General features: G+C 44.0%; 1 protein-coding gene across 1 annotated transcript in view; it reads right to left on the bottom strand.

Moving 5' to 3' along the window:
• Window positions 1-1,929: 1,929 nt before the first annotated feature.
• The window catches only part of LOC134934533 (uncharacterized), a 126,628-nt gene continuing 102,553 nt past the window's right edge, over window positions 1,930-26,004 (bottom strand). The window contains exon 4 of the mRNA XM_063929957.1: window positions 1,930-2,475. Within this exon, the coding sequence (XP_063786027.1) occupies window positions 1,930-2,475 (546 nt within the window). The remainder of the gene's footprint in view (window positions 2,476-26,004) is intronic.

Below are 26,004 nucleotides of genomic sequence, written 5' to 3'. Positions count from 1 at the left end.
GTATACGATACAACTCCACTGAGCTACAATTCCTCCTAATTCGGACAAACTGACCCCGGGGAATATTCTCTTTCCAACTTTTTTATGACAGCTGGTAAATTGCAAATAGTTATTTTGGTCCACAGACTTAATAAATGTTTTAGTCTTAAGATCTTCTCCTTCTACGTATAGTTCTATATCCAAGAAACTCATCATCATATTACTATATTTATGTGTGAATTTTAATCCAAATTCATTTTCATTAAGTCCTTCCATAAATTTGTGAAGTGTATTTAAATCACCACCCCAAATAATAAATAAATCATCTATAAAACGGCCATAGTATACCAGATCAGCGCCGAGCCCGCCCCCCCACACATGGTGGTCCTCAAAGACCCCCATGTATAGGTTCACGAGACTCGGCGCGAATCTGGCACCCATGGCCACACCCCGTGTCTGTAAATAATATTGTGAATCAAATAAAAAATAATTGTGAGATAATATAAATCTGATAGAGTCTAATATAAAACCACGTAGGGAATCCGAGATCCCATCCTTCAGCAAGTATTTTTCTATGGCTTTGATCCCACCACTATGTGGAATGTTTGAATACAAAGATTCAACATCACATGTAATCAGATAATACTCTTTTTTCCAAGGGATTTTATTGATTGTGTTAAGAAAATGCTGTGTATCTTTGATATGAGACCTCAGATTTCCCACGTGGTCCTGTAAATAGTGGTCAACAAAAAATGATAAATCATTAGTGAGTGATCCAATTCCCGAAATAATGGGGCGCCCCGATGGATTAATAAGTGTTTTGTGTATTTTGGGCAAAAAATAAAATGTGGCAGTGATGGGGTGTGGACACAACAAAAAATTAAAGGTTTCTTTGGATATAGCGCCACACATAAGGGCATTATCCAACAATTCCATGTATTCCTTTTGGAATCGGGCGGTGGGGTTCGTTGTCAATTTACAATAGAATTTACTATCATTAAGTTGTCTATAACATTCTTTTGTATAGTCTTCTATATCCAGTATGACCACCCCACCGCCCTTATCCGCTTGTTTAATTATAATCTCTTTGTTACGCTGTAGACTTTTCATCGCTTTTCTTTCCCCCGGGGTCAGATTGTCCCCATAAGGATTTCTTTCTGATTTTTCACATATTTTTCTAAAGCTAGCAAGAGTTGCTTCATAGAAGCTATCTACATAGGGACCACTATATTGTAATGGGTAAAAATCAGATCTTTTCTTAAATGATTTAGTGACATCATATACACGTGTCTCTTTTTCATATTCCCCCTCCGCTTCCTGTTGTAATGATTGTAGAATCCCAATCGCTATGTCATCATCACCATCTAGAATTATGGGACTCTCTTCACTCTTTTGGGTTTTTAATGCTTTTAATGCAAAATACCTTTTTCGACTTAGAGTTCGAACATAGCGTTTGAGATCCACAAATAATCTAAATAAATTAGGTTTTGCGGTTGGGGCATAATTCATACCCTTTTCTAGAACATTTATTTCCTCCTGTGTCAAAATTTTCTTGGATAAATTAAATATGCCTTTTCCTGTTTTTTTTTTGGGAACTATCTTCTGCATGGAGTCTTGTTTCTGTTTACCTCCCCCTCCTCTACATCCTCTTTTTCTCCGTTTCTTTCCCTCTTTCTCTGGGATTTTGCTATCTGCCAAGAGTCTGGTCCCTGGTACCTGTTCCCCCCTAAAAAAAACTTTGTTTCCTGGGGTGGAGTCATACTCATCCTCTGTTTCTGAAGGTTTGGTGAATTTTCTAAACCTCTCCTTATATTTATAGGGTCTTTCCTTATAATTCTCTAGAGGCTGGAATCTATTTGTATGTGTCCAATTTCTATTTCTACTTTCTCTCTGATGTCTAAAGCCTTCTTTTTTATTTTGATGGAAACTCTTCACCTGCATGTTGATATTTTACTTATATCCTGGAGGTTTGGAATATGGGGTCTGATATTCCTGCTCCCTCAGTTTATTTCTCTTATTATAGTTGTGAATATTTCCACTTTGATAATCTGAGACATCCCTTTCCATTTTATTCTCCTTTCTTGTTATTAATGACTGTTCAAATTCTTCTAGTTTCTTGTTTACTTTTAAATCTCTAGCCTTATATTCTTCAGATTTTTCATATACTTTTAATAGGGTATGAACTTTTTCAATCTCTAGTTGTAACTCGTTAACCCTTTGTTCTCTATATTTTATAAGCACCTTTATTAAATTTTTGGAACAATTATCCAATATATTATTCCATTCTTCCGTGAAATCTTTATCTGCCTTGAAGGTGGATTCCTTCAAAATTCTCAACCCCCTAGGTATAAGATTATCATCTAAATATTTTTGTTTGGATATCTGATCCCACCATTGTTTGGTTTCTGTCATGCACAGATGTTCCAGTTTATTAAACAATCTGTGCATTTCAGTTACCTCATCATATATATCATCTGTGGTAGGATGTTGCTTTCCCTTAAGATAATGATTACGTCTTTCTAATCTATTAACAATACATGTAAGTTGTGCCATTATATGGATGCGGACTAAATTAGACTAACACCCCTGTATGAGAGTAAAACAATTATGTACCTGCAAATCAATCAAAAAAATAAGATAAAACCACCTCAAAACCTTGGATGGTGGCAGCCTGTGTAAGGAATTTATTTGGATACAAGCATTAACAAAAAACTGTATACACCTGGCGCCACCGCCCTCAATGTATTAGCAGCTAGTCTCGGGGATTAAGTTCCAATTCCCCCAAATTTGATAGCAGAAAAAAAGGAAATGTGAGACAGCGCTAATTACTTTGACGTCTTTTTATATATAATTAAAACACAATTTCACAATATCACATATAAATACCGGCCAGTATTCTTTAAAATATACATATACTCTAATAGACTTCCTAAAGAAAATGAATGTAGCTTATCCCTTTATAGGGCTGCTGAATCTAACACTATTTTTTACAATAGAGCTATAGTGTTATATTACAGAGGTAACCCTCTATCCTTTCTGGAGGCAAATGGATCGCTGTAATTTGCAAATTAAAGTCCCACTGTAGGTAATTCCAACACAGTTCTTTTTGGGTACAGCATGCACCTCTACCAATCAATTCAAAGGTGATATGCAGTTCTTAGTGCATGCCAAGCATAGGTATAGATGTTAAACGTGTTGGTCGAAAGCAAATCTTCCCAGCACATTAATGACATGCACCAAATGAGCTGCTGGTTGGTATATAGGTATAGATTGTACATCACATATGCGGACGACATTTGGCACCCTGTATGAGAGGTTAATTATAATTTTAATTGTAATTGGAACTAATTAAAATAAATTAATTAAATAAAGAAATAAATTAATAATATTATTTAGATCATAAAAAGAGATAATTAATTATGTACCTTGTAAATTGTATATATAATAATAATTTTTATGTACTATATATGTTTAGGTGTATATTTATACTGCTATTATAATAGTATGGAATGCAGATACTGCTTGTATATTTAGAACCCATATAATACCCACTGATTGAAAGAGAGGCTTGGTTCGGTGTATTAAATATATATGGAGCAGGAGGAATACGTCCTATAAAGCCATATTGAAAACGAGGTTTGGATATGCTGAACACAAGGGAACTAACAAACCTGAAATAGAGGCTTGAATCGCGGGCCCAGTGCGCATGCGCGAGCCGCGAAAATGGGTATTTAAAGATCAAATTATACATCTAACACCACTGACACTGAGGAAGCCGCCGATGCTAATTAGGAGGCGGAGAAACGCGTTTGTCACGAGCAAGACACCCGGGAGAGATTTTAACACTCCTGCAGCATTGTCTGCTAAGCCGGCTGGCGCACATTCAATACAATACCCCAGTGCTAAGGGGGAATATAACGGACTCCACACTGCAGCCTGAGAACACAGGCAGAGCTACAAGTGAGAGGAGCAGCTGTGAGAGGTAATTGGTGCTTTGCATGGTGCACCTAAAAGAACTGTTTATATACCAACCAGCAGCTCATTTGGTGCATGTCATTAATGTGCTGGGAAGATTTGCTTTCGACCAACACGTTTAACATCTATACCTATGCTTGGCATGCACTAAGAACTGCATATCACCTTTGAATTGATTGGTAGAGGTGCATGCTGTACCCAAAAAGAACTGTGTTGGAATTACCTACAGTGGGACTTTAATTTGCAAATTACAGCGATCCATTTGCCTCCAGAAAGGATAGAGGGTTACCTCTGTAATATAACACTATAGCTCTATTGTAAAAAAATAGTGTTAGATTCAGCAGCCCTATAAAGGGATAAGCTACATTCATTTTATTTAGGAAGTCTATTAGAGTATATGTATATTTTAAAGAATACTGGCCGGTATTTATATGTGATATTGTGAAATTGTGTTTTAATTATATATAAAAAGACGTCAAAGTAATTAGCGCTGTCTTTTTTTCTGCTATCAAATTTGGGGGAATTGGAACTTTATCCCCGAGACTAGCTGCTAATATTTTGAGGGCGGTGGCGCCAGGTGTATACAGTTTTTTTTTCATCATATAATTTTTTATTTTATGTTAGAAACATATACATCAACTGTAAGTATATAAACAGTGAACAGAGTATCTGTAAAAACAAAATGGTCGATACAGAGAAAAGAAGATAGACAAAGAAACTTACTTGAGAGGACTGTGGGAGAGTGTGGTACGGTTGATAGAGAGGTCATGTGGGAGACGAAGGAGTAGAAACCGAGGGGTCCATAACTATGTGGGGAGGAAGAGGACGAGGGAGTAGGGCGGTGTCTTTAATTGGACGTGAGTCCAGGGAATCAGAGGAAAAATGAGAAAGAGGAGAGGGAAGAGATAGAAAGGGAGAGAGAAAGAAGAAAAAAAATAAAAATAAATAAATAAATAAAGGGGGGGGGGGGGGGAGAGTATAGGAAGAGTGGTTGTGGTTGCGGGGTGGGGTCTTTGTTTAACCCAATCCTGGGAGGGGGCGGTCGTGGAGTCTGTACCATGGGAGCCAGGTGGAGTGGAACTTTTTAACTGTGTTATGGCGAAGGCTAGTAATGTATTCCATGTTTGCAACAAACCAAATTCTATTTGTGAGAGCTTGGCTGGTGGGGGCTTCGGGGTCCTTCCATTTACTGGCTATTTGATATTTTGCTGCGCAGGATATGAAGAGAACCAGGCTTTTAGAGTCTTTAGAGATGTGGTCGGGTGGGGAGCAGAGGAGGAGGTTCGCGGGTGATAGGGGTATTGGTAAATCAACTAATCGTGAGATAAGCTTACGAACCTTTGCCCAGTATCGAACAATCACCGGGCAGGTCCACCAAATATGGTAGAATGTGCCTACGTGGCCGCAGTTTCTCCAGCAAAGGTTGGAGGTGTCGGGGTAGATTCTATGCAATCGGTCCGGTACTAGGTACCATCTTGTGTATATTTTGTATGAGTTTTCTCTTATGGCCACACTAATGGAACAATGAGAGATCGTGGTGCGGATTGTATCCCAGCCCTCGTCCTCTAAGTGGTACCCCATGTCAGTCTCACATGCAATCTCATGTGGTTCAAGAGGTGGGGATGTCGGGCTGAGGACAGTTTTGTAGAGGAGGGAGATAGTACCTCTATTGGTAGGGTTGTAGATACAAAGTCTCTCGAGAGGTGTGGGGGCCGATAGAGGAAACGTTAATTGTAGAGAGGAAAGGAAGTGGCGAATTTGTAGGTACTGATAGAACAGAGAGTTAGGTAGGTTGTGCGCGGATTGTAAATCCGAAAATGATTTAATGGAGTGAGTCCCCGTGAAGTGGTGTATTCTGGTAGCTCCTGCTGAGATCCAAGGGCGGGCCATTTCTCGAGAGAGTCCCGGGGTAAATGCAGGGTTGTTCCATATGGGAGTCAGGGGGGAGGGGTGGTTTGATAGTTTTAATTTTTTGTTTAGGTTTCGCCAGTGTGTAAGTGTCAGTTCTATTGCGGGAGGGGTGCGGTGGGGAGGGGTGTGTAGTTTGCTTGAGAGCCAAGGCGAGTGGGAGATAGATGGGAGTCCCGGTGTATACAGTTTTTTGTTAATGTCCCGAAAGACTTCATTAATGAATCCCTGGAAGACGGCGGGGGCGTTGCTGAGGCCGAACGGCATTACCAAGTACTCATAATGCCCGTCCCTAGTATTGAAGGCCGTCTTCCATACGTCCCCTAGTCGGATACGTATAAAGTTATAAGCTCCTCTTAAATCGAACTTAGTGAAGACTCGAGCTCCGCGGACTCTATCAAAAAGCTCCGTGATGAGCGGCAAAGGATACTTATTCTTAATGGTGACTTCATTTAGACCACGATAGTCGATACATGGCCTCAGGCCTCCGTCCTTTTTCTTCACAAAGAAGAAGCCTGCTCCCGCCGGGGAAGTAGAGGGGCGGATGAATCCCTTCTGCAGATTAGACTTGATATATTCTGACAAGGCTTGAGTTTCGGGTACTGACAAAGGATAAGTATGACCCCGAGGTGGCATTTTCCCCGGAATGAGCTCAATAGGACAGTCCCAGGGTCTATGCGGTGGTAACATATCGGCCGCCTGTTCCGAGAAGACATCTGCAAACTCTCGATAAGCCTCTGGAATAAGCTGAATTGTTGGACCCCAGCTGGAGTTAGACCCGTAGCACATACCGGCCGCAGCATTCATCTGCTGGTTGTTTATTCTTGAGTGGAGAGGAGCCGCTCACCGGTGCCCGCAAACGGCACGTAGAGGTGGAGACCTGTGGAGCATTCAGACCAAGCAGGACAGGTTGTAGCAGGCGCCAGTGCAGGTGCCGTTTTCCCCGCAGCTAGAAGCCAGTGTGGTGGACGTCGGGATGTACTCCTGCTGATACTACTTGCTCACACCTCACGTAAGATTCCGGTTGAAAACGGCTCTCATTCATTTTACTGACCTATGTTGGATTATTACATTCAAAGGAACTTTGATACAAAGTGACTGTCTATTGGAAACATTTATTATACGGGTTCTACCAGCAGCTACACTTGATCTATTTTTTTGACTTTGTAAATTAAGTCATTTAGCTATAGAGCTAGTTTTTACACCTCTGTGCACAGAATATGCTTAAGTCCACCTCCTTTTATTGGAAAGTATATATACCTGTCATCTTAGATGTTTAAACTACTAAGACCGGTCTTGTTTTATGATTTGGGATAGACCCGTCCACAATTCCTGCCAAAAGTGGTTTCATATTTTCATATAAACCAAATCTATTGTGGTGCCTGTGGCTACTACTGACTTGGAGGATTCCGAGTTGCTTGATGTGGTCAGGCTTTGAAGGTTTATAACAAGAATAAAAATAATTCAGCGCTAAAGATAAAAACATTCAATGTTTATTACACATAAATAGTGCTAGTAATATATATGACATACATTTAGAGATTATATATAAATATACTGTTGCAACAGGAAAAATAAAAATATAAAAAAACACCAATAAATGTGGGGCAAGGAGCAACACTGCTAAAAAATATTTATTTCAGTAAATACAAACATCCCCCATGATTTAGGGATTCAAATTATTCATGAGATACTCACTCAGGATGGTGACCTCACCGAGAGACCCAAGCAGTTTTTAGTCGACTCTATAACTTTCATTCTTTCACATAACTGACTAATTGACTTTGTAAATTAAGTCATTTAGCTATAGAGCTAGTTTTTACACCTCTGTGCACAGAATATGCTTAAGTCCACCTCCTTTTATTGGAAAGTATATATACTTGTCATCTTAGATGTTTAAACTACTAAGACCGGTCTTGTTTTATGATTTGTGATTATTCATATATTATTAAATATTTTTAATTCAATAGGAGTCTGTTATTTTTGTCAGCCATATCATATAAATTTATAATATAGCGCAAAAGTTTCTAACAATTGGAATAAGCTCCTCGTCCGACTTGGAATACACGAAGCGGGTAGACAGGAGTGAGACAATTCGAGTGACAAAATGGACTCCCAGAAATTATCTGTGTCGACCTCCAGTCGACGTGAGGGTTGTGAAGCTTGAGCCAGGGAAGTCCAAGGACGAGATCGTGAGGCATCTCCTGAATCACAAGGAACTCCAGATGTTCTTGATGCAAAGCTCCCACTTGCAACTTGATTGGCATAGTACGACTTGAAACAGAGCATTAGGAATTTGGGTACCATTAATAGCAGTTATCATAATAGGTCGTTCAACCGACTGTAACTTCAAACCCAGATTCTGGGCGCAGGAAGGGGAAATAAAATTCCTCGCAGCCCCTGAGTCCAACAGTGCCTTAACGGTTTTGACTCAGAAAACAGAGACACGGAGAGTAAACAGTCCACTGCCGGAGAAGATTGAGAAAAAAACCCTAGCTCGACTTCTCCAGAACAAGCTAGGACTGCCCGTTTCCCGGGCGAGACTTGCAAAACTTGAGGAAATGATCCGCCGCTCCACAGTAGAGACAAAGTCTACCCTCACGACGACGCTGACGTTCTTCTGGAGACAGCCGAGACCGATTAATCTGCATGGGTTCGTCTGGACTTGAAATAACTGTTTGCTTAGAAGGAAGAGATCGGAATCTCATCCGGTCTGACCGACTACGTTCACCACCTCGTTCCTGCATGCGAAGATCCACCTTTACACAGAGTGAGATCAACTGTTCCAAGGAATCTGGCAGATCTCTAGTAATCAATTCATCCTTTAAACGATCCGAGAGCCCGTTCCAAAAAGCAGCCTGAAGGGCATCATTATTCCAGCTCAGTTCAGAAGCTATAGTTTGAAAGTGAATCACATACTGTCCCACTGTACGAGAGCCTTGTCGAACTCAGAGCAAGTCAGCAGAGGCAGCAGTCGTCCTGCCGGGCTTATCAAAGATCCTTCGGAATGACGTGATGAAGTTGGTATAACTAGAAACTAACGGATCTGATCGCTCCCACAACGGTGACACCCACTCCAACGCTGAACCCTCAAGCAAAGAGATAATGTATGCCACTTTAGACCGATCCGTAGGGAAGTTATGTGAGAGGAGTTCGAAATGTACCTCACACTGATTGAGGAATCCACGGCAATTTTTGGGATTCCCGTTATAACGAGGAGGAGTGGGAAGCTGAAGGCGTGACCTGGTTCCAGACATGGAGGGAACATTGCCAGAGACAACCACTGGAGCGGATACTGGAGCTGGAGCTGGAACCACTGAAGCCAGAGAAGTCTGGATTTGATCCAGCCGGCCAGATAATTCCTGGAGATAATGCATCACCTGATTCTGTGCCACTTCCTGACTCTGTACTCGGGAAACCAGGTCCTACATGGTGCTTGCCTCTGGGTTCCGATTCCCCGGGTCCATATGGCCTGAGTATACTGTCACTGGCCTAGACTGAGGGTGTTGTGAACTCGGGGATTCTTCCGATGGTTGGGAAGAGGAACCACAACTGAGCCGTAACAAAGGTGGCCTAATGTAGGATTTCCTCATACAGGACGCTGACAGTGGAGTTTGGTGAAATATGGAAGAGCTTTATTGCAGGAAAAGAACAACTTAAAGTCATATGTCAAAAAGGAATTAATGAGGGAATGTCCAGACCCACTGAAGGGTTTTGTGAGCAATGTTAGAGATGCTGGTAACTGAAGAAACTGTGGGAGATGTTTAAAAGTCACTGATAACTTGAGGAACTTATAAATGGTGGTTAAAGGCACAGATGGATAAAGAACTTGTGAGCGGAGGTTAAGACACTGGTAAATTGAAGAACTTAAGTGCAGAGGTTTAGGACGCTGATGATTTGCAGAAGTAAGAATGGTGACTGAGACGCTGATGATTTGAAGAACTGAAGTGCAGTGGTTTAAGACGCTGTTGATTTGTAGAACTTGTGAACGGTGACTGAGACGCTGATGATGTGAAGAACTGAAGTGCAGTGGTTTAAGACGCTGTTGATTGGTAGAACTTGTGAGCGGTGACTGAGACGCTGATGATGTGAAGAACTGAAGTGCAGTGGTTTAAGACGCTGGTGATTCGTAGAACTTGAGAACGGTGATTTAGCCCCGCAGCCCACGCTGATTCCTAGGAGCACTGGTGACTGGACCGCAGAAAGATATACCGGCCGCTGAATACACTGGAACCGGTGCAGCGAACTGGCACCTGGAAATGCCGGAGACACTGGAGTACAACTTCAGAGATCCTTGCCGGGAACAAGAGCGCTGGCATCCACGTCAGGGAAAGACGATACTCAGGCGCCGAGGCTCTGTCCTGCGTCTGACTTTGAATTCCCCGCCACCGCTGGATTGGCGGAGCAGTCTGATGACGTCACCTGCCCCCCGTCCACGTGGTGCCGGGTGTCATGGCGGCGCCCATGCCCTGGAGAACCGCCGGGAGCCGCGCCAGCCAGACGCCGGAGCCCGTGGCCCACTGAAGGCAGAGGCTGAGACACAGACCAGCAGACACGCAGAAGAAAGCGCGGCGAACGCCGCCTCTGGCGTGTGACACAGGGTGGCGATGGCGGAAACCACTAGAATTCTTCGCTGGGTGGAGAATCATGTAAGCGCACTGTCAGCAGTGTTCATCCCGGGGGTAGACAACTGGGAAGCAGACTTCCTCAGCAGGCACGACCTCCACCCGGGGGAGTGGGGACTTCATCAAGAAGTCTTCGTACAGGTTGCAAGTCGGTGGGAACTGCCACAGGTGGACATGATGGCATCCCGCCTCAACAAAAACTACAGAGGTATTGCACCAGGTCAAGAGACCCTCAGGCGATAGCTGTAGACGCCCTGGTGACACCGTGGGTGTTCCAATCGGTCTATGTATTTCCTCCTCTTCCTCTCATACCCAAGGTGTTGAGAATCATAAGAAAAAGAGGAGTGAGAACAATACTCATTGTTCCGGATTGGCCAAGAAGGACTTGGTATCCAGATCTGCAAGAAATGCTCACAGAGGACCCGTGGCCTCTTCCTCTAAGACAGGACTTGTTGCAACAAGGGCTCTGTCTGTTCCAAGACTTACCGCGGCTGCGTTTGACGGCATGGCGGTTGAACGCCGGTTCCTAGCGGAAAAAGGCATTCCGGATGAGGTCATTCCTACGCTGATAAAGGAAGGACGTGACAGCTCAACATTATCACCGTATATGGCGAAAATATGTTGCTTGGTGGGAGGCCAGGAATGCCCCTACGAAGGAATTCCAGTTGGGCCGTTTCCTTCACTTCCTACAGTCAGGAGTGACTTTGGGCCTAAAATTGGGTTCCATTAAGGTCCAGATTTCGGCCCTATCCATTTTCTTTCAAAAAGAGCTGGCTTCTCTACCTGAAGTTCAGACGTTTGTAAAGGGAGTGCTGCATATTCAGCCCCCTTTTGTGCCCCCGGTGGCACCTTGGGATCTTAACGTGGTGTTGAGTTTCCTGAAATCCCACTGGTTTGAACCACTCAAAACGGTGGAATTTAAATATCTCACGTGGAAGGTGGTCATGCTACTAGCATTGGCTTCGGCTAGGCGTGTGTCAGAATTAGCGGCTTTGTCACATAAAAGCCCCTATCTGGTTTTCCATGCGGATAGACCCGTCCACAATTCCTGCCAAAAGTGGTTTCATATTTTCATATAAACCAAATCTATTGTGGTGCCTGTGGCTACTACTGACTTGGAGGATTCCGAGTTGCTTGATGTGGTCAGGCTTTGAAGGTTTATAACAAGAATAAAAATAATTCAGCACTAAAGATAAAAACATTCAATGTTTATTACACATAAATAGTGCTAGTAATATATATGACATACATTTAGAGATTATATATAAATATACTGTTGCAACAGGAAAAATAAAAATATAAAAAAACACCAATAAATGTGGGGCAAGGAGCAACACTGCTAAAAAATATATATTTCAGTAAATACAAACATCCCCCATGATTTAGGGATTCAAATTATTCATGAGATACTCACTCAGGATGGTGACCTCACCGAGAGACACAAGCAGTTTTTAGTCGACTCTATAACTTTCATTCTTTCACATAACTATTTTCTTTTTTCTGACACTTTTTATCTACAAACTATGGGTACGGCCATGGGGACCAGATTTGCCCCGAGTTATGCCAACCTATACGTGGGACACTTGGAGGCCACACATGTGTGGGGCGGCGGACTCGGGGACAGACTGGTCCTCTATGGCCGTTACATAGATGATCTTTTTATGATTTGGGATGGGGATCTGGACACTTTTTCTGATTTTGTCTGTTCTCTCAACACTAACACTTATAATTTACAGTTCACTTCACAATTTAATAAAGATACTATTTCCTTTCTGGATATAACCTTGAGTATTGTAGACAATCAGGTCCATACATGCAATTTTGTAAAGGAAGTGGGGAATAACGGATATCTTCACTATAGAAGTGCCCACTATGAACCCTGGAAGAAAAATATTCCTAGGGGTCAGCTGATGCGACTCCGTAGAAATTGTTCAACTAAGGAATAATTTTTGCTCCAAGCTGATCAATTACTTGAGAGATTTAGGGATAGAGAATATCCCCAATATATATTGGATAAGGCTATGAAAGAGGTATTATCAATGGACAGGCAGTCCCTACTGTTACCTAAAACCCGGGCAACACATACTGATGGAAAAAATAGAGAACTGGCGTTTATCTCTAAATTCAATAATGAATCTCATAACATTAAATCTATTGTCAAACGGAACTATCCCATGCTAAAGAGTGATCCTATTCTGTCTAAAATACTCCCCCCCCCCCCATTCCAGAATTTATTTTTAGAAAAAATAAGTCTCTTAAAACTATATTGGCTCTTAGCCAACTAAAAACCGCACACCTAAAGTCCCCAAGGGTAGACTCTTGGCTAACAGTGGGTATCTGTGGCTTCTATAAATGTGGAGCCAACAGATGTACCACTTGTTTTCATGTATGCAATAAGATAAAAGAAGTAGTCTCTCCTGTCGATCAAAAAATCTTGAAAATCCCTAGCCTTATCAATTGCAACACTTCCTGGGTAATCTACCATCTTCAGTGTAGTTGCCTGTTGAATTATGTGGGTAGAACCACCAGAAGTTTAAAGTCCAGGTTTATGGAGCACCGTAGGAATATCATTAATGGTGCTACTAACCACAGTATTCCGAGACATTTTTTAAAATTTCATAATAAAGATCCAAAGTCCTTAACAATTCTAGGTTTGGAACATATTAAACCAGCAGAGAGGGGGGGGAGATAGGTTTACACGTTTATGTAAGCAAGAAATATTTTGGACATTTCAGCTTGACTCACTGTATCCCAGTGGCCTAAATGAGGCTCTAGAACTGAACGCCATATTGTGAGAATTTGGGTGTGCCCAGAATGTTAGGTGATGTTATTGACCATATTTGGTATATATCAATTGTGGCTTTAACTAATTACGATTATATTCAGTTTTTTGGTTGGGTGTATATGACCATATTTTTTTAATCATCTGTAGATTGGGTATGTATGTGGGTGTATATATATATTCACATACATAGAATTACAAAGCGACAATATTACTAAATATATATAAAAACTGGTAATTTATTTGGGTTTATTTTTTACTAACAGAAATTTGAGTGGGTTCTGAACTGGAATTATTGTATTATTGCAATATATAATCTCTTCATATCGTTCATATATATACATTGTGGTTCCCTTTGGCAGCCATAATTTGTGATAAATTGTATTATCGCCACTATGTGACTATCGAACCCATACAGTTTGGACTATATATGGGGTCATCGCTGCCATGGGGGACCTATTTCTAATATTTCAAATATATCTATGGGTACTAATTAAGGACTTAGCGTTTTTTCTTCTTGATGTGGTGACCCATCCAATTAGATTTTATGAGACCGCAATTAGTGACTACATATTTAGGATGTTATATGAATGCTATCCTTTATGCTTTAATTATGTCCGTGGTCCTATGGGTGTGCGGCGTTTATCGCTGCCGCCGGGCGGTATGATGACACTTTGTCCTGGTCGCCCTTGGGTGGCGTGAGGCGGGCGCGGTGCCGTCTGCCGTACGGCGACATCGGTGGATGGTGCGCCCCATCTAGCCCACGGACACGACTGTTCTGAGACTGGCCGCCGAGTTAGATCCATATATATTGTTTTATTTTGTTTGTTAAATAAAAAAATAAAAAAAAGGGATATTTTATTGTTTAATATTGTTGCTGGGCAACATGATGACACGCTAGGTCACGTGACCGTAACTGGATCATGTGACTAATGAAGAGAATATCTCATTTCCCTGTGAGCTCATCAGTGGGGACGGGGCATGATACCTGTCTCCGCTGTAGAAAAATTACCATTGCTGCTAGGCAACGGGGGGGATCGGCCACATCACGTGATCAGAGTCCGATCACGTGACTGATCTGTGACCATGTGATCAACATTTGATTGGTCACAATATGTGTCCATCTTAAATAAATAAAAGAGAGGCTTGAGACTCAGGCATAACAATATATTGTAATACTTCCTACTTCCTGGACTAATGACCATGTGACCATATTAAGAATACTAATGGTAGAACAGTCACCATTGCTGCTAGGCAACGGGGGGATCGGCCACATCACGTGATCAGAGTCCGATCACGTGACTGATCTGTGATCATGTGATCAACATTTGATTGGTCACAATATGTGTCCATCTTAAATAAATAAAAGAGAGGCTTGATACTCAGGCATAACAAGATATTGTAATACTTCCTACTTCCTGGATTATTGACCATGTGACCATATTAAGATTAAGAATACTAAATGTTGGGGAATTTATACTTTCTGAACCTCTTTTTTTTTTATTGCTTATTAGGACTATTCTTCTGGCTGTCAACATTTGAATCCTGTTAGGTTAGTTTTTTAATTTGAACAATATTTGTACTGATTGATCTGTCAGACCCTCCAACATGACCCGCCCCACTAGGTACAAAATGCTCTGTTTCTGGACTTCCCTCTTAATTTATTATTTCCATCACCTGTGTTGAACTAGTTAAATGATAAGAAAGCTGTTTCTTCACAGGTGATGGCAATAATAAATTAAGAGGGAAGTCCAGAAACAGAGCATTTTGTACCTAGTGGGACGGGTCATGTTGGAGGGTATGTTCTGTACACACCTGTGGGGTATTGTGATCAAACACTGCTTTATAAAGGGCTTTTTGGCACACTGCTTTTATACCTTAAAAAAGCTGCTCTAGCAGTGAAACCGGTTGGTAACAAGTCTGGGACTCTTAAATCTTTGACACAAGCCTGCAGTCCAGTGATTGGGAATTGCGGTCCTATTGGGACACTTTCTGACAAGCCATTGTGAAAGACCTTGCCACGGTCCACCCTGCAGCAGAGTACCATCATGGAAAAATACAGCCAGTAAGAGGATCTCCATTACTACACAGGAGTGCTAACCTATTGGAGGACTCAAATGGAACTGGTAATCTCTGGCTTAATACATTTCCCTAGGAAGAAGGCCTTCATTTGAATTCTCCCAGCTAAACAGATCAGTATTTACTGAAATATTTATTTTTTAGCAGTGTTGCTCCTTGCCCCACATTTATTGGTGTTTTTTTATATTTTTATTTTTCCTGTTGCAACAGTATATTTATATATAATCTCTAAATGTATGTCATATATATATGACTAGCACTATTTATGTGTAATAAATAGTGATGTGCACCGGAAATTTTTCGGGTTTTGGTTTTGGGTTCGGTTCCGCGGCCGTGTTTTGGGTTCGAACGCGTTTTGGCAAAACCTCACAGAAATTTTTTTGTCGGATTCGGGTGTGTTTTGGATTCGGGTGTTTTTTTCAAAAAACCCTAAAAAACAGCTTAAATCATAGAATTTGGGGGTCATTTTGATCCCATAGTATTATTAACCTCAATAACCATAATTTCCACTCATTTTCAGTCTATTCTGAACACCTCACACCTCACAATATTATTTTTAGTCCTAAAATTTGCACCGAGGTAGCTGGATGACTAAGCTAAGCGACCCAAGTGGCCGACACAAACACCTGGCCCATCTAGGAGTGTCACTGCAGTGTCACGCAGGATGGCCCTTCAAAAAAATACTCCCCAAACAGCACATGACGCAAAGAAAAAAAGAGGCGCAATGAGGTAGCTGTGTGACTAAGATAAGCAACCCAAATGGCCGACACAAACACCTGGCCCATCTAGGAGTGGCACTGCAGTGTCACGCAGGATGGCCCTTCAAAAAATACTCCCCAAACAGCACATGACGCAAAGAAAAAAAGAGGCGCAATGAGGTAGCTGTGTGACTAAGCTAAGCGACCCAAGTGGCCGACACAAACACCTGGGCCATCTAGGAGTGGCACTGCAGTGTCACGCAGGATGGCCCTTCAAAAAAATACTCCCCAAACAGCACATGACGCAAAGAAAAATGAAAGAAAAAAGAGGTGCAAGATGGAATTGTCCTTGGGCCCTCCCACCCACCCTTATGCTGTATAAACAGGACATGCACACTTTAACGAACCCATCATTTCAGCGACAGGGTCTGCCACACGACTGTGACTGAAATAACTGGTTGGTTTGGGCCCCCACCAAAAAAGAAGCAATCAATCTCTCCTTGCACAAACTGGCTCTACAGAGGCAAGATGTCCACGTCATCATCATCATCGTCCGATTCATCACCCCTTTCACTGTGTACATCCCCCTCATCACAGATTATTAATTCGTCCCCACTGGAATCCACCATCTCAGGTCCCCGTAAACTTTCTGGAGGCAATTGCTGCTGGTGAATGTCTCCACGGAGGAATTGATTATAATTCATTTTAATGAACATCATCTTCTCCACATTTTCTGGAAGTAACCTCGTATGCCGATTGCTGACAAGGTGAGCGGCGGCACTAAACACTCTTTCGGAGTACACACTGGAGGGAGGGCAACTTCGGTAGAATAAAGCCAGTTTGTGCAAGGGCCTCCAAATTGCCTCTTTTTCCTGCTAGTATACGTACGGACTGTCTGACGTGCCTACTTGTATGCGGTCACTCATATAATCCTCCACCATTCTTTCAATGGTGAGAGAATCATATGCAGTGACAGTAGACGACATGTCAGTAATCGTTGGCAGGTCCTTCAGTCCGGACCAGATGTCAGCACTCGCTCCAGACTGCCCTGCATCACCGCCAGCGGGTGGGCTCGGAATTCGTAGCCTTTTCCTCGCACCCCCAGTTGCGGGAGAATGTGAAGGAGGAGATGTTGACGGGTCACGTTCCGCTTGACTTGACAATTTTCTCACCAGCAGGTCTTTGAACCTCTGCAGACTTGTGTCTGCCGGAAAGAGAGATACAACGTAGGTTTTAAATCTAAAATCGAGCACGGTGGCCAAAATGTAGTTTTCTGATTTCAAAAGATTGACCACCCGTGAATCCTGGTTAAGCGAATGAAGGGCTCCATCCACAAGTCCCACATGCCTAGTGGAATCGCTCTGTTTTAGCTCCTCCTTCAATGTCTCCAGCTTCTTCTGCAAAAGCCTGATGAGGGGAATGACCTGACTCAGGCTGGCAGTGTCTGAACTGACTTCACGTGTGGCAAGTTCAAAAGGTTGCAGAACCTTGCACAACGTTGAAATCATTCTCCACTGTGCTTGAGTCAGGTGCATTCCACCTCCTTTGCCTATATCGTGGCCAGATGTATAGGCCTTTGCCTATATCGTGGCCAGATGTATAGGATGTATGAATGGCCTTTTGCTGCTCCTCCATCCTCTGAAGCATATAGAGGGTTGAATTCCACCTCGTTACCACCTCTTGCTTCAGATGATGGCAGGGCAGGTTCAGGTGTTTTTGGTGGTGCTCCAGTCTTCTGTACGCAGTACCTGTACGCCGAAAGTGGCCCGCAATTCTTCTGGCCACCGACAGCATCTCTTGCACGCCCCTGTCGTTTTTTAAATAATTCTACACCACCAAATTCAAGGTATGTGCAAAACATGGGACGTGCTGGAATTTGCCCAGATGTAATGCACGCACAATATTGCTGGCGTTGTCCGATGCCACAAATCCCCAGGAGAGTCCAATTGGGGTAAGCCATTCTGCGATGATCTTCCTCAGTTGCCGTAAGAGGTTTTCAGCTGTGTGCGTATTCTGGAAAGCGGAACGAGTTGGCGTTTGCGAGATGCTGCTACTGGTGCCGCCGCTGCTGTTCTTGCAGCGGGAGGCAATACATCTACCCAGTGGGCTGTCACAGTCATGTAGTCCTGAGTCTGCCCTGCTCCACTTGTCCACATGTCCGTGGTTAAGTGGACATTGGGTACAACTGCATTTTTTAGGACACTGGTGACTCTTTTTCTGAGGTCTGTGTACATTTTCGGTATCGCCTGCCTAGAGAAATGGAACCTAGATGGTATTTGGTACCGGGGACACAGTACCTCAATCAAGTCTATAGTTGGCTCTGAATTAACGATGGATACCGGAACCACGTTTCTCACCGCCCAGGCTGCCAAGGCCTCAGTTATCCGTTTTGCAGCAGGATGACTGCTGTGATATTTCATCTTCCTCGCAAAGGACTGTTGGACAGTCAATTGCTTACTGGAAGTAGTACAAGTGGTCTTCAGACTTCCCCTCTGGGATGACGATCGACTCCCAGCAGCAACAACAGCAGCGCCAGCAGCAGTAGGCGTTACACTCAAGGATGCATCGGAGGAATCCCAGGCAGGAGAGGACTCGTCAGACTTGCCAGTGACATGGCCTGCAGGACTATTGGCTTTCCTGGGTAAGGAGGAAATTGACACTGAGGGAGTTGGTGGGGTGGTTTGCAGGAGCTTGGTTACAAGAGGAAGGGATTTAGTGGTCAGTGGACTGCTTCCGCTGTCACCCAAAGTTTTTGAACTTGTCACTGACTTATGATGAATGCGCTGCAGGTGACGTATAAGGGAGGATGTTCCGAGGTGGTTAACGTCCTTACCCCTACTTATTACAGCTTGACAAAGGCAACACACGGCTTGACACCTGTTGTCCGCATTTCTGTTGAAATAATTCCACACCGAAGAGCTGATTTTTTTTGTATTTTGACCAGGCATGTCAATGGCCATATTCGTCCCACGGACAACAGGTGTCTCCCCGGGTGCCTGACTTAAACAAACCACCTCACCATCAGAATCCTCCTTGTCAATTTCCTCCCCAGCGCCAGCAACACCCATATCCTCATCCTGGTGTACTTCAACAGTGACATCTTCAATTTGACTATCAGGAACTGGACTGCGGGTGCTCCTTCCAGCACTTGCAGGGGGCGTGCAAATGGTGGAAGGTGCAAGCTCTTCCCGTCCAGTGTTGGGAAGGTCAGGCATCGCAACCGACACAATTGGACTCTCCTTGGGGATTTGTGATTTCGAAGAACGCACAGTTCTTTGCTGTGCTTTTGCCAGCTTAAGTCTTTTCTTTTTTCTAGCGAGAGGATGAGTGCTTCCATCCTCATGTGAAGCTGAACCACTAGCCATGAACATAGGCCAGGGCCTCAGCCGTTCCTTGCCACTCCGTGCCGTAAATGGCATATTGGCAAGTTTACGCTTCTCCTCAGACGCTTTTAATTTTGATTTTTGGGTCATTTTTTTACTGATCTTTTGTGTTTTGGATTTTACATGCTCTGTACTATGACATTGGGCATCGGCCTTGGCAGACGACGTTGATGGCATTTCATCATCTCGGCCATGACTAGTGGCAGCAGCTTCAGCACGAGGTGGAAGTGGATCTTGATCTTTCCCTATTTTTTTAACCTTCACATTTTTGTTCTCCATATTTTAATGCGCACAACTAAAAGGCACCACAGGTATACAATGTAGATGGATGGATAGTATACTTTATGTATGACGACGAGTGACTGAAGACACAGAGGTAGGTACAGCAGTGGCCTACCGTACTGCTATATACAGTATAATGGACCTGGTGGACACTGTCAGCAGACTGCGTTTATAGTATAAAGAAAAAAAGACACCACAGGTATACAATGTAGATGGATGGATAGTATACTTTATGTATGACGACGAGTGACTGAAGACACAGAGGTAGGTACAGCAGTGGCCTACCGTACTGCTATATACAGTATAATGGACCTGGTGGACACTGTCAGCAGACTGCGTTTATAGTATGAAGAAAAAAAGACACCACAGGTATACAATGTAGATGGATGGATAGTATACTTTATGTATGACGACGAGTGACTGAAGACACAGAGGTAGGTACAGCAGTGGCCTACCGTACTGCTATATACAGTATAATGGACCTGGTGGACACTGTCAGCAGACTGCGTTTATAGTATAAAGAAAAAAAGACACCACAGGTATATAATGTAGATGGATGGATAGTATACTTTATGTATGACGACGAGTGACTGAAGACACAGAGGTAGTTACGGCAGTGGCCTACCCTACTGCTATATACAGTATAATGGACCTGGTGGACACTGTCAGCAGACTGCATTTATACTTATAGTATAAAGAAAAAAAAGACACCACTGGAGTGTTTTTCAGGCAGACAAACGTATACTGGTGGTCACTGTCAGCAAAACTGTGCACTGTACTCCTGCTATAGCTGCTCCCCAGTCTCCCCCACAATTAAGCAGTGTGAGCACTCAGCACAGTCAGATATATCATGCAGCACACTGAGGCTGAGCACAGATATGGTTTGGAGCGTTTTTTTCAGGCAGAGAACGGATAAAAAAAAACTAGCAAAACTCTGCACTGTACTCCTCCTAACAGCTGCTCCCCAATCCTCCCCACAATAAGCTAAGCAGTAGCAATCAGATCAACTAACTATAACTATATAAACGGAGAGGACGCCAGCCACGTCCTCTCGCTATTAATCTCAATGCACGTGTGAAAATGGCGGCGACGCGCGGCTGCTTATATAGAATCCGAATCTTGCGAGAATCCGACAGCGGGATGATGACGTTCGGGCGCGCTCGGGTTAGCCGAGCCATACGGGAGAATCCGAGTATGGCTTGGACCCGTGTAAAAAGGGTAACGTTCGGGGGGGTTCGGTTTCTCGGAAACCGAACCCGCTCATCACTAGTAATAAACATTGAATGTTTTTATCTTTAGCGCTGAATTATTTTTATTCTTGTTGTTCTATTGCAAGGGTCTGACTAGCCCTTTATATTCAGCAGCTTGAAGTCTTACAGCACTTGTCAGCGCCAATTCTACCTTGGTAGTTTTTGCCTTTGAAGGTTTATGTAGCCAGAACGGCTAGAGTCAGGAAAACAGACTCTTTGTTTATCCTGTATGCTTCCAACAAGCTTGGTGCGCGTGCTTCAAAGCAAACTATTGCTCGCTGGATCTGTAACACGATTCAGCAGGCTCATTCTGCGGCTGGATTGCCGCTGCCAAAATCAGTTAAGGCCCATTCCACTAGGAAGGTGGGCTCTTCTTGGGCGGCTGCCCGAGGGGTCTCGGCATTACAGCTGTGCCGAGCGGCTACTTGGTCAGGTTCAAACACTTTTGCAAAGTTCTACAAGTTTGATACCCTGGCTGAGGAGGACCTTGTGTTTGCTCATTCGGTGCTGCAGAGTCATCCGCACTCTCCCGCCCGTTTGGGAGCTTTGGTATAATCCCCATGGTCCGTATGGAGTCCCCAGCATCCACTAGGACGTTAGAGAAAATAAAATTTTACTTACCAGTAAATCTATTTCTCGTAGTCCGTAGTGGATGCTGGGCGCCCGTCCCAAGTGCGGACTTCTTCTGCAATACTTGTATATAGTTATTGCTGCAATAAGGGCTATGTTATTGTTGCATCAGGGTTGGACTGATGCTCTGTTGTTGTTCATACTGTTGACTGGGTAAGTTTATCACAAGTTATACGGTGTGATTGGTGTGGCTGGTATGAATCTTGCCCTGGATTTCCAAAATCCTTTCCTTGTACTGTCAGCTCTTCCGGGCACATTTCTCTAACTGAGGTCTGGAGGAGGGACATAGAGGGAGGAGCCAGAGCACACCAGAATCTAAATTCTTTCTTAAAGTGCCCATGTCTCCTGCGGAGCCCGTCTATTCCCCGGTATCCGTTCAGATGGTCGACCATGTTATGGTCGACAGTCATTAGGTCGACCACTATTGGTCGACATTGACATGGTCGACATGGACACATGAAAGGTCGACACATGAAAAGGTCGACATGAGTTTTTTTTTCTTTTCTTTTTTCTTTTGGGGAACTTTTCCATACTTTACGATCCACGTGGACTACGATTGGAACGGTAATCTGTGCCGAGCGAAGCGGTAGTGGAGCAAAGGCACCATGCCCGAAGCATGGCAAGCGAAGCGAGCCATGCGAGGGTACGCGGTGCACTAATTGGGGTTCCCAGTCACATTACGCAAAAAACGACACCAAAAAAAGTTTAAAAAATCATGTCGACCTTTTCATGTGTCGACCTTTCATGTGCCGACCATTTTCATGTGTCGACCATGTGTCCATGTCGACCATGTCAATGTCGACCAATAGTGGTCGACCTAATGACTGTCGACCATAGCATGGTCGACCATTCATAACGGAACCCTATTCCCCATGGTCCTTACGGAGTCCCCAGCATCCACTACGGACTACGAGAAGTAGATTTACTGGTAAGTAAAATCTTATTATAAACCAATATATTCCAATAGCAGGAGTAGTCTTGAACAAAAAACTGAAATCAGCAGTAACAGCACCTGCAAGGAAAAGTAATAATATCAACAGATGGTCTACAGAATCCATCTAGTAAATGCATGGCCCAATTCATCACAGCAGATATGTGTCTGTCTGTATTTCTCATTCTATGCAACCTAAATAAGGATACATATCGCAGCTTCATATTTTAGATTTGTTCAGATGTTTTGTGTCTGTGGAACTTTTAGTACAAACCGCTGTATTCTTCTAAAGGTGCATTGCATATTGCATACATGATGTATGCAGTGCTGGATTAAGGCCTCAGGGGGCCTGGGATACATAAGGGGGGCCTTAAGGTCTACAATTAAAATAATTATAATACCAGTAAATCCTTTTCTCCTAGTCCGTAGAGGATACTAGGGTTCCATTTAGTACCATGGGGTATAGACGGGTCCACTAGGAGCCTTGGGCACTTTAAGAATTTGATAGTGTGGGCTGGCTCCTCCCTCTCTGCCCCTCCTACCAGACTCAGTCAAGGAAACTGGGCCCGAGGAGACGGACATACTTTGAGAGAAGGACAGAGAAGGATAGATAAAGATAGTGGTGAGATTCCAAACCAGCACACACAAACAGAGGAAAACTATGCTAACCCAACTTTAAACAGGAACAGCAACAGCAACCATCAATACTTAACCAAGTAACAGTGCAGGAAGAACGATGCACTGCGCGGGTGTCCAGTATCCCCTACGGACTACGAGAAAAGCCGAGATACCCCGGGCAGCTGCCCAGGAAGAACCCACCGACCTAGTAGAGTGGGCCTGTACAGATTTTGGAACCGGCAAACCTGCCGTGGAATAAGCATGCTGGATAGTGAGCCTGATCCAGCGTGCAATTGTCTGCTTTGAAGCAGGACACCCTGTATTATTGGGATCATAGAGAACAAACAGCGAGTCAGATTTTCTGTGACGAGCTGTCCTCTTTACAAATACCTTCAAAAGCCCTCACAACAGCCAAAGACTTTGACGTAGCAGAAATGTCGGTGATAATCAGAACCACAATAGGTTGGTTGATGTGAAACGCAGACACCACTTTCGGAAGAAATTGCTGACGAGTTCTGAGTTCAGCTCTGTCCTCATGAAAAATGAAGTAGGGGCTTTTGTGAGACAATGCCCCCAGCTCCGACACACGTCTTGTTGAAGTCAAGGTGAACAGTGTGACGGTCTTCCACGTAAGATATTTTACATCCACCTCCTGTAATGGTTCAAACCAGTCCGATTGGAGGAACTGCAGCACCAAATTGAGATCCCAAGGTGCCGTGGGAGGGACAAAGGGAGGTTGGATGCGCAGAACACCTTTCAAAAATGTCTGGACCTAAGGGAGAGAAGCCAATTGTTTTTGAAAGAAAATGGACATGGCCGAAATCTGGACTTTTATGGAGCCCGGACATAGGCCCACATCCACACCTGCCTGCAGAAAAATCAGGAAACGTCCCAGGTGAAATTCTGCAGGAAACGTCCCAGGAGACGTATTTCTTCCAAATACGGTGGTAATGTTTAGACGTTACCCCCTTCCTGGCTTGGATCATAGTCGAGATAACTTTGTTAGGGATCCCTCTTCCGGCTAGAATCAACCGTTCAACTTCCATGCCATCAAAAGTAGCCACGGTAAGTCCTGATAGACGAACGGGTCCTGTTGCAGAAGATCCTCGCAAAGAGGTAGAGGCCACGGATCTTCGAGGAGCATCTCCAGAATGTCCGCGTACCAGGCCCTTCTTGGCCAGTCTGGAGCAATGAGTATTGCTTTAACCTTTCCCTTTTTATTCCTTTTAGAATTCTTGGGATCAGAGGAAGCGGAGGAAACACGTACACCATCCGATAGACCATTGAAGTCATCAGAGCGTCCACTGCCACTGCCTGTGGGTCTCTCGACCTGGAACAATACCGCTTGAGCTTCTTGTTGAGACGAGAAGCCATCCTGTCAATTTGTGGATATCCCCATCGACGTGTCAAGCACCTGAACACTTCTGGGTGAAGGCCTCACTTCCCCGAGTGCGGGTCATGTCAGCTGAGGAAGTCTGCTACCTAGTTGTGTAGCAACCACAGAAGGGAGATCCTGGCTTTTGGTGATAGACGGATCCTCTGGTGCATGTGAAGATGCGATCCTGACCATTTGTCCAACAGATCGAGCTGGAAAGGTCTTGCTTGAAACCTTCTGTATTGAAGCGCCTCGTAAGATGCCACCATTTTCCCCAGAAGTCGAATGCATAGATACACCGATATCCTGGTTGGCTTCAGGACACCCCGAACCATCGACTGGATTACCAATGTCTTTTCCAACGGAAGGAACACCTTCTGCAACTCCATGTCCGTATCATTTGTGACATTTTGCAAGGTTCAGAATCCACCCGTGACCCTGGAGAAGTTTAGTTGACAGACCAATGCTGTCCAGCAACCTCTCCCTGGACGGTGCCTTTATCAGAAGATCGTCCAGGTACGGAATTATATTCACTCCCTGTCTGCAGAGTAGAAACATCATCTCTGCCAACACTTTGGTGAACACCCTTGATGTCATGGAGAGACCAAATAGCAGGGCCTGGAACTGTTAGTGACAGTTCTGCAGTGTAAACCAAAGATAAGCCTGATGAGGCGGCCAGATCGGAATGTGAAGGTATGCATCCTTGATATCTAGAGACACTAGGAATTCCCCTTCCTCCAGACCTGAGACCACCATTCTCAAAGACTCCATCTTGAACTTGAACACTCTTAAGAACGGGTTCAAGGACTTGAGGTTCAGAATCGTCCGTACCAAACCGTCTGGTTTCGGTACTACAAACAAGTTGGAATAGTACCCCTTGTTTTGTAGATGAGGTGGAACTGGAACAATGACGTGAGTCTGTACCAGTTTTTGGATGGCATGCTGTAAAGTTATACTTGCCTCTTGTGAAACTGGTAAGCCTCATTCGAAGAATCTGTGAAGTGGGAGCTCTTGGAACTCCAGTCTGTAGACCTGGGAAAGAAGATCTATGACCCAGGGGGTCCCGGCACGAACTTGACCAGATGTGACTGAAGAATTTTAGTCGGGCTCCCACCTGACAGCCTTCCAGGTATCGCGGTCCACCATCATGCTGAAGGATTTGAGGAATCAGAGCCTGAGCACCTGCAGTTGCTGCTTTGCGTGGTTTACCTCTTGTGCCTCTGGAGGCCGTAGAAGCACCTCTGGATTTGCCCTTAAACTTGGCCGTCCGAAAGGACGGTCAATATGAAGCTGAATAAGCTTTCCTGGCTGGGGGAGCTGCAGAAGGAAGATACGTAGACTTATCCGCAGTAGCTTTGGAGATCCATTTGTCTAGTTCATCTCCAAACAACGCCTCTCCTGTGAATGGTAGGCAGGGCCGGTTCTGGGGCTCTGTGCGCCCCGGGAGGCAATAGGGGGTGTGGCTTCGTACAGGGGGCGTGGTCATTTA

The sequence above is a fragment of the Pseudophryne corroboree genome, chromosome 6 (genome assembly GCF_028390025.1).
Source record: "Pseudophryne corroboree isolate aPseCor3 chromosome 6, aPseCor3.hap2, whole genome shotgun sequence".
Lineage (NCBI taxonomy): Eukaryota > Metazoa > Chordata > Amphibia > Anura > Myobatrachidae > Pseudophryne > Pseudophryne corroboree.
The sequence above is the reverse complement of the archived record's forward strand: the minus strand, read 5'-3'. Positions and strand labels throughout refer to the sequence as shown.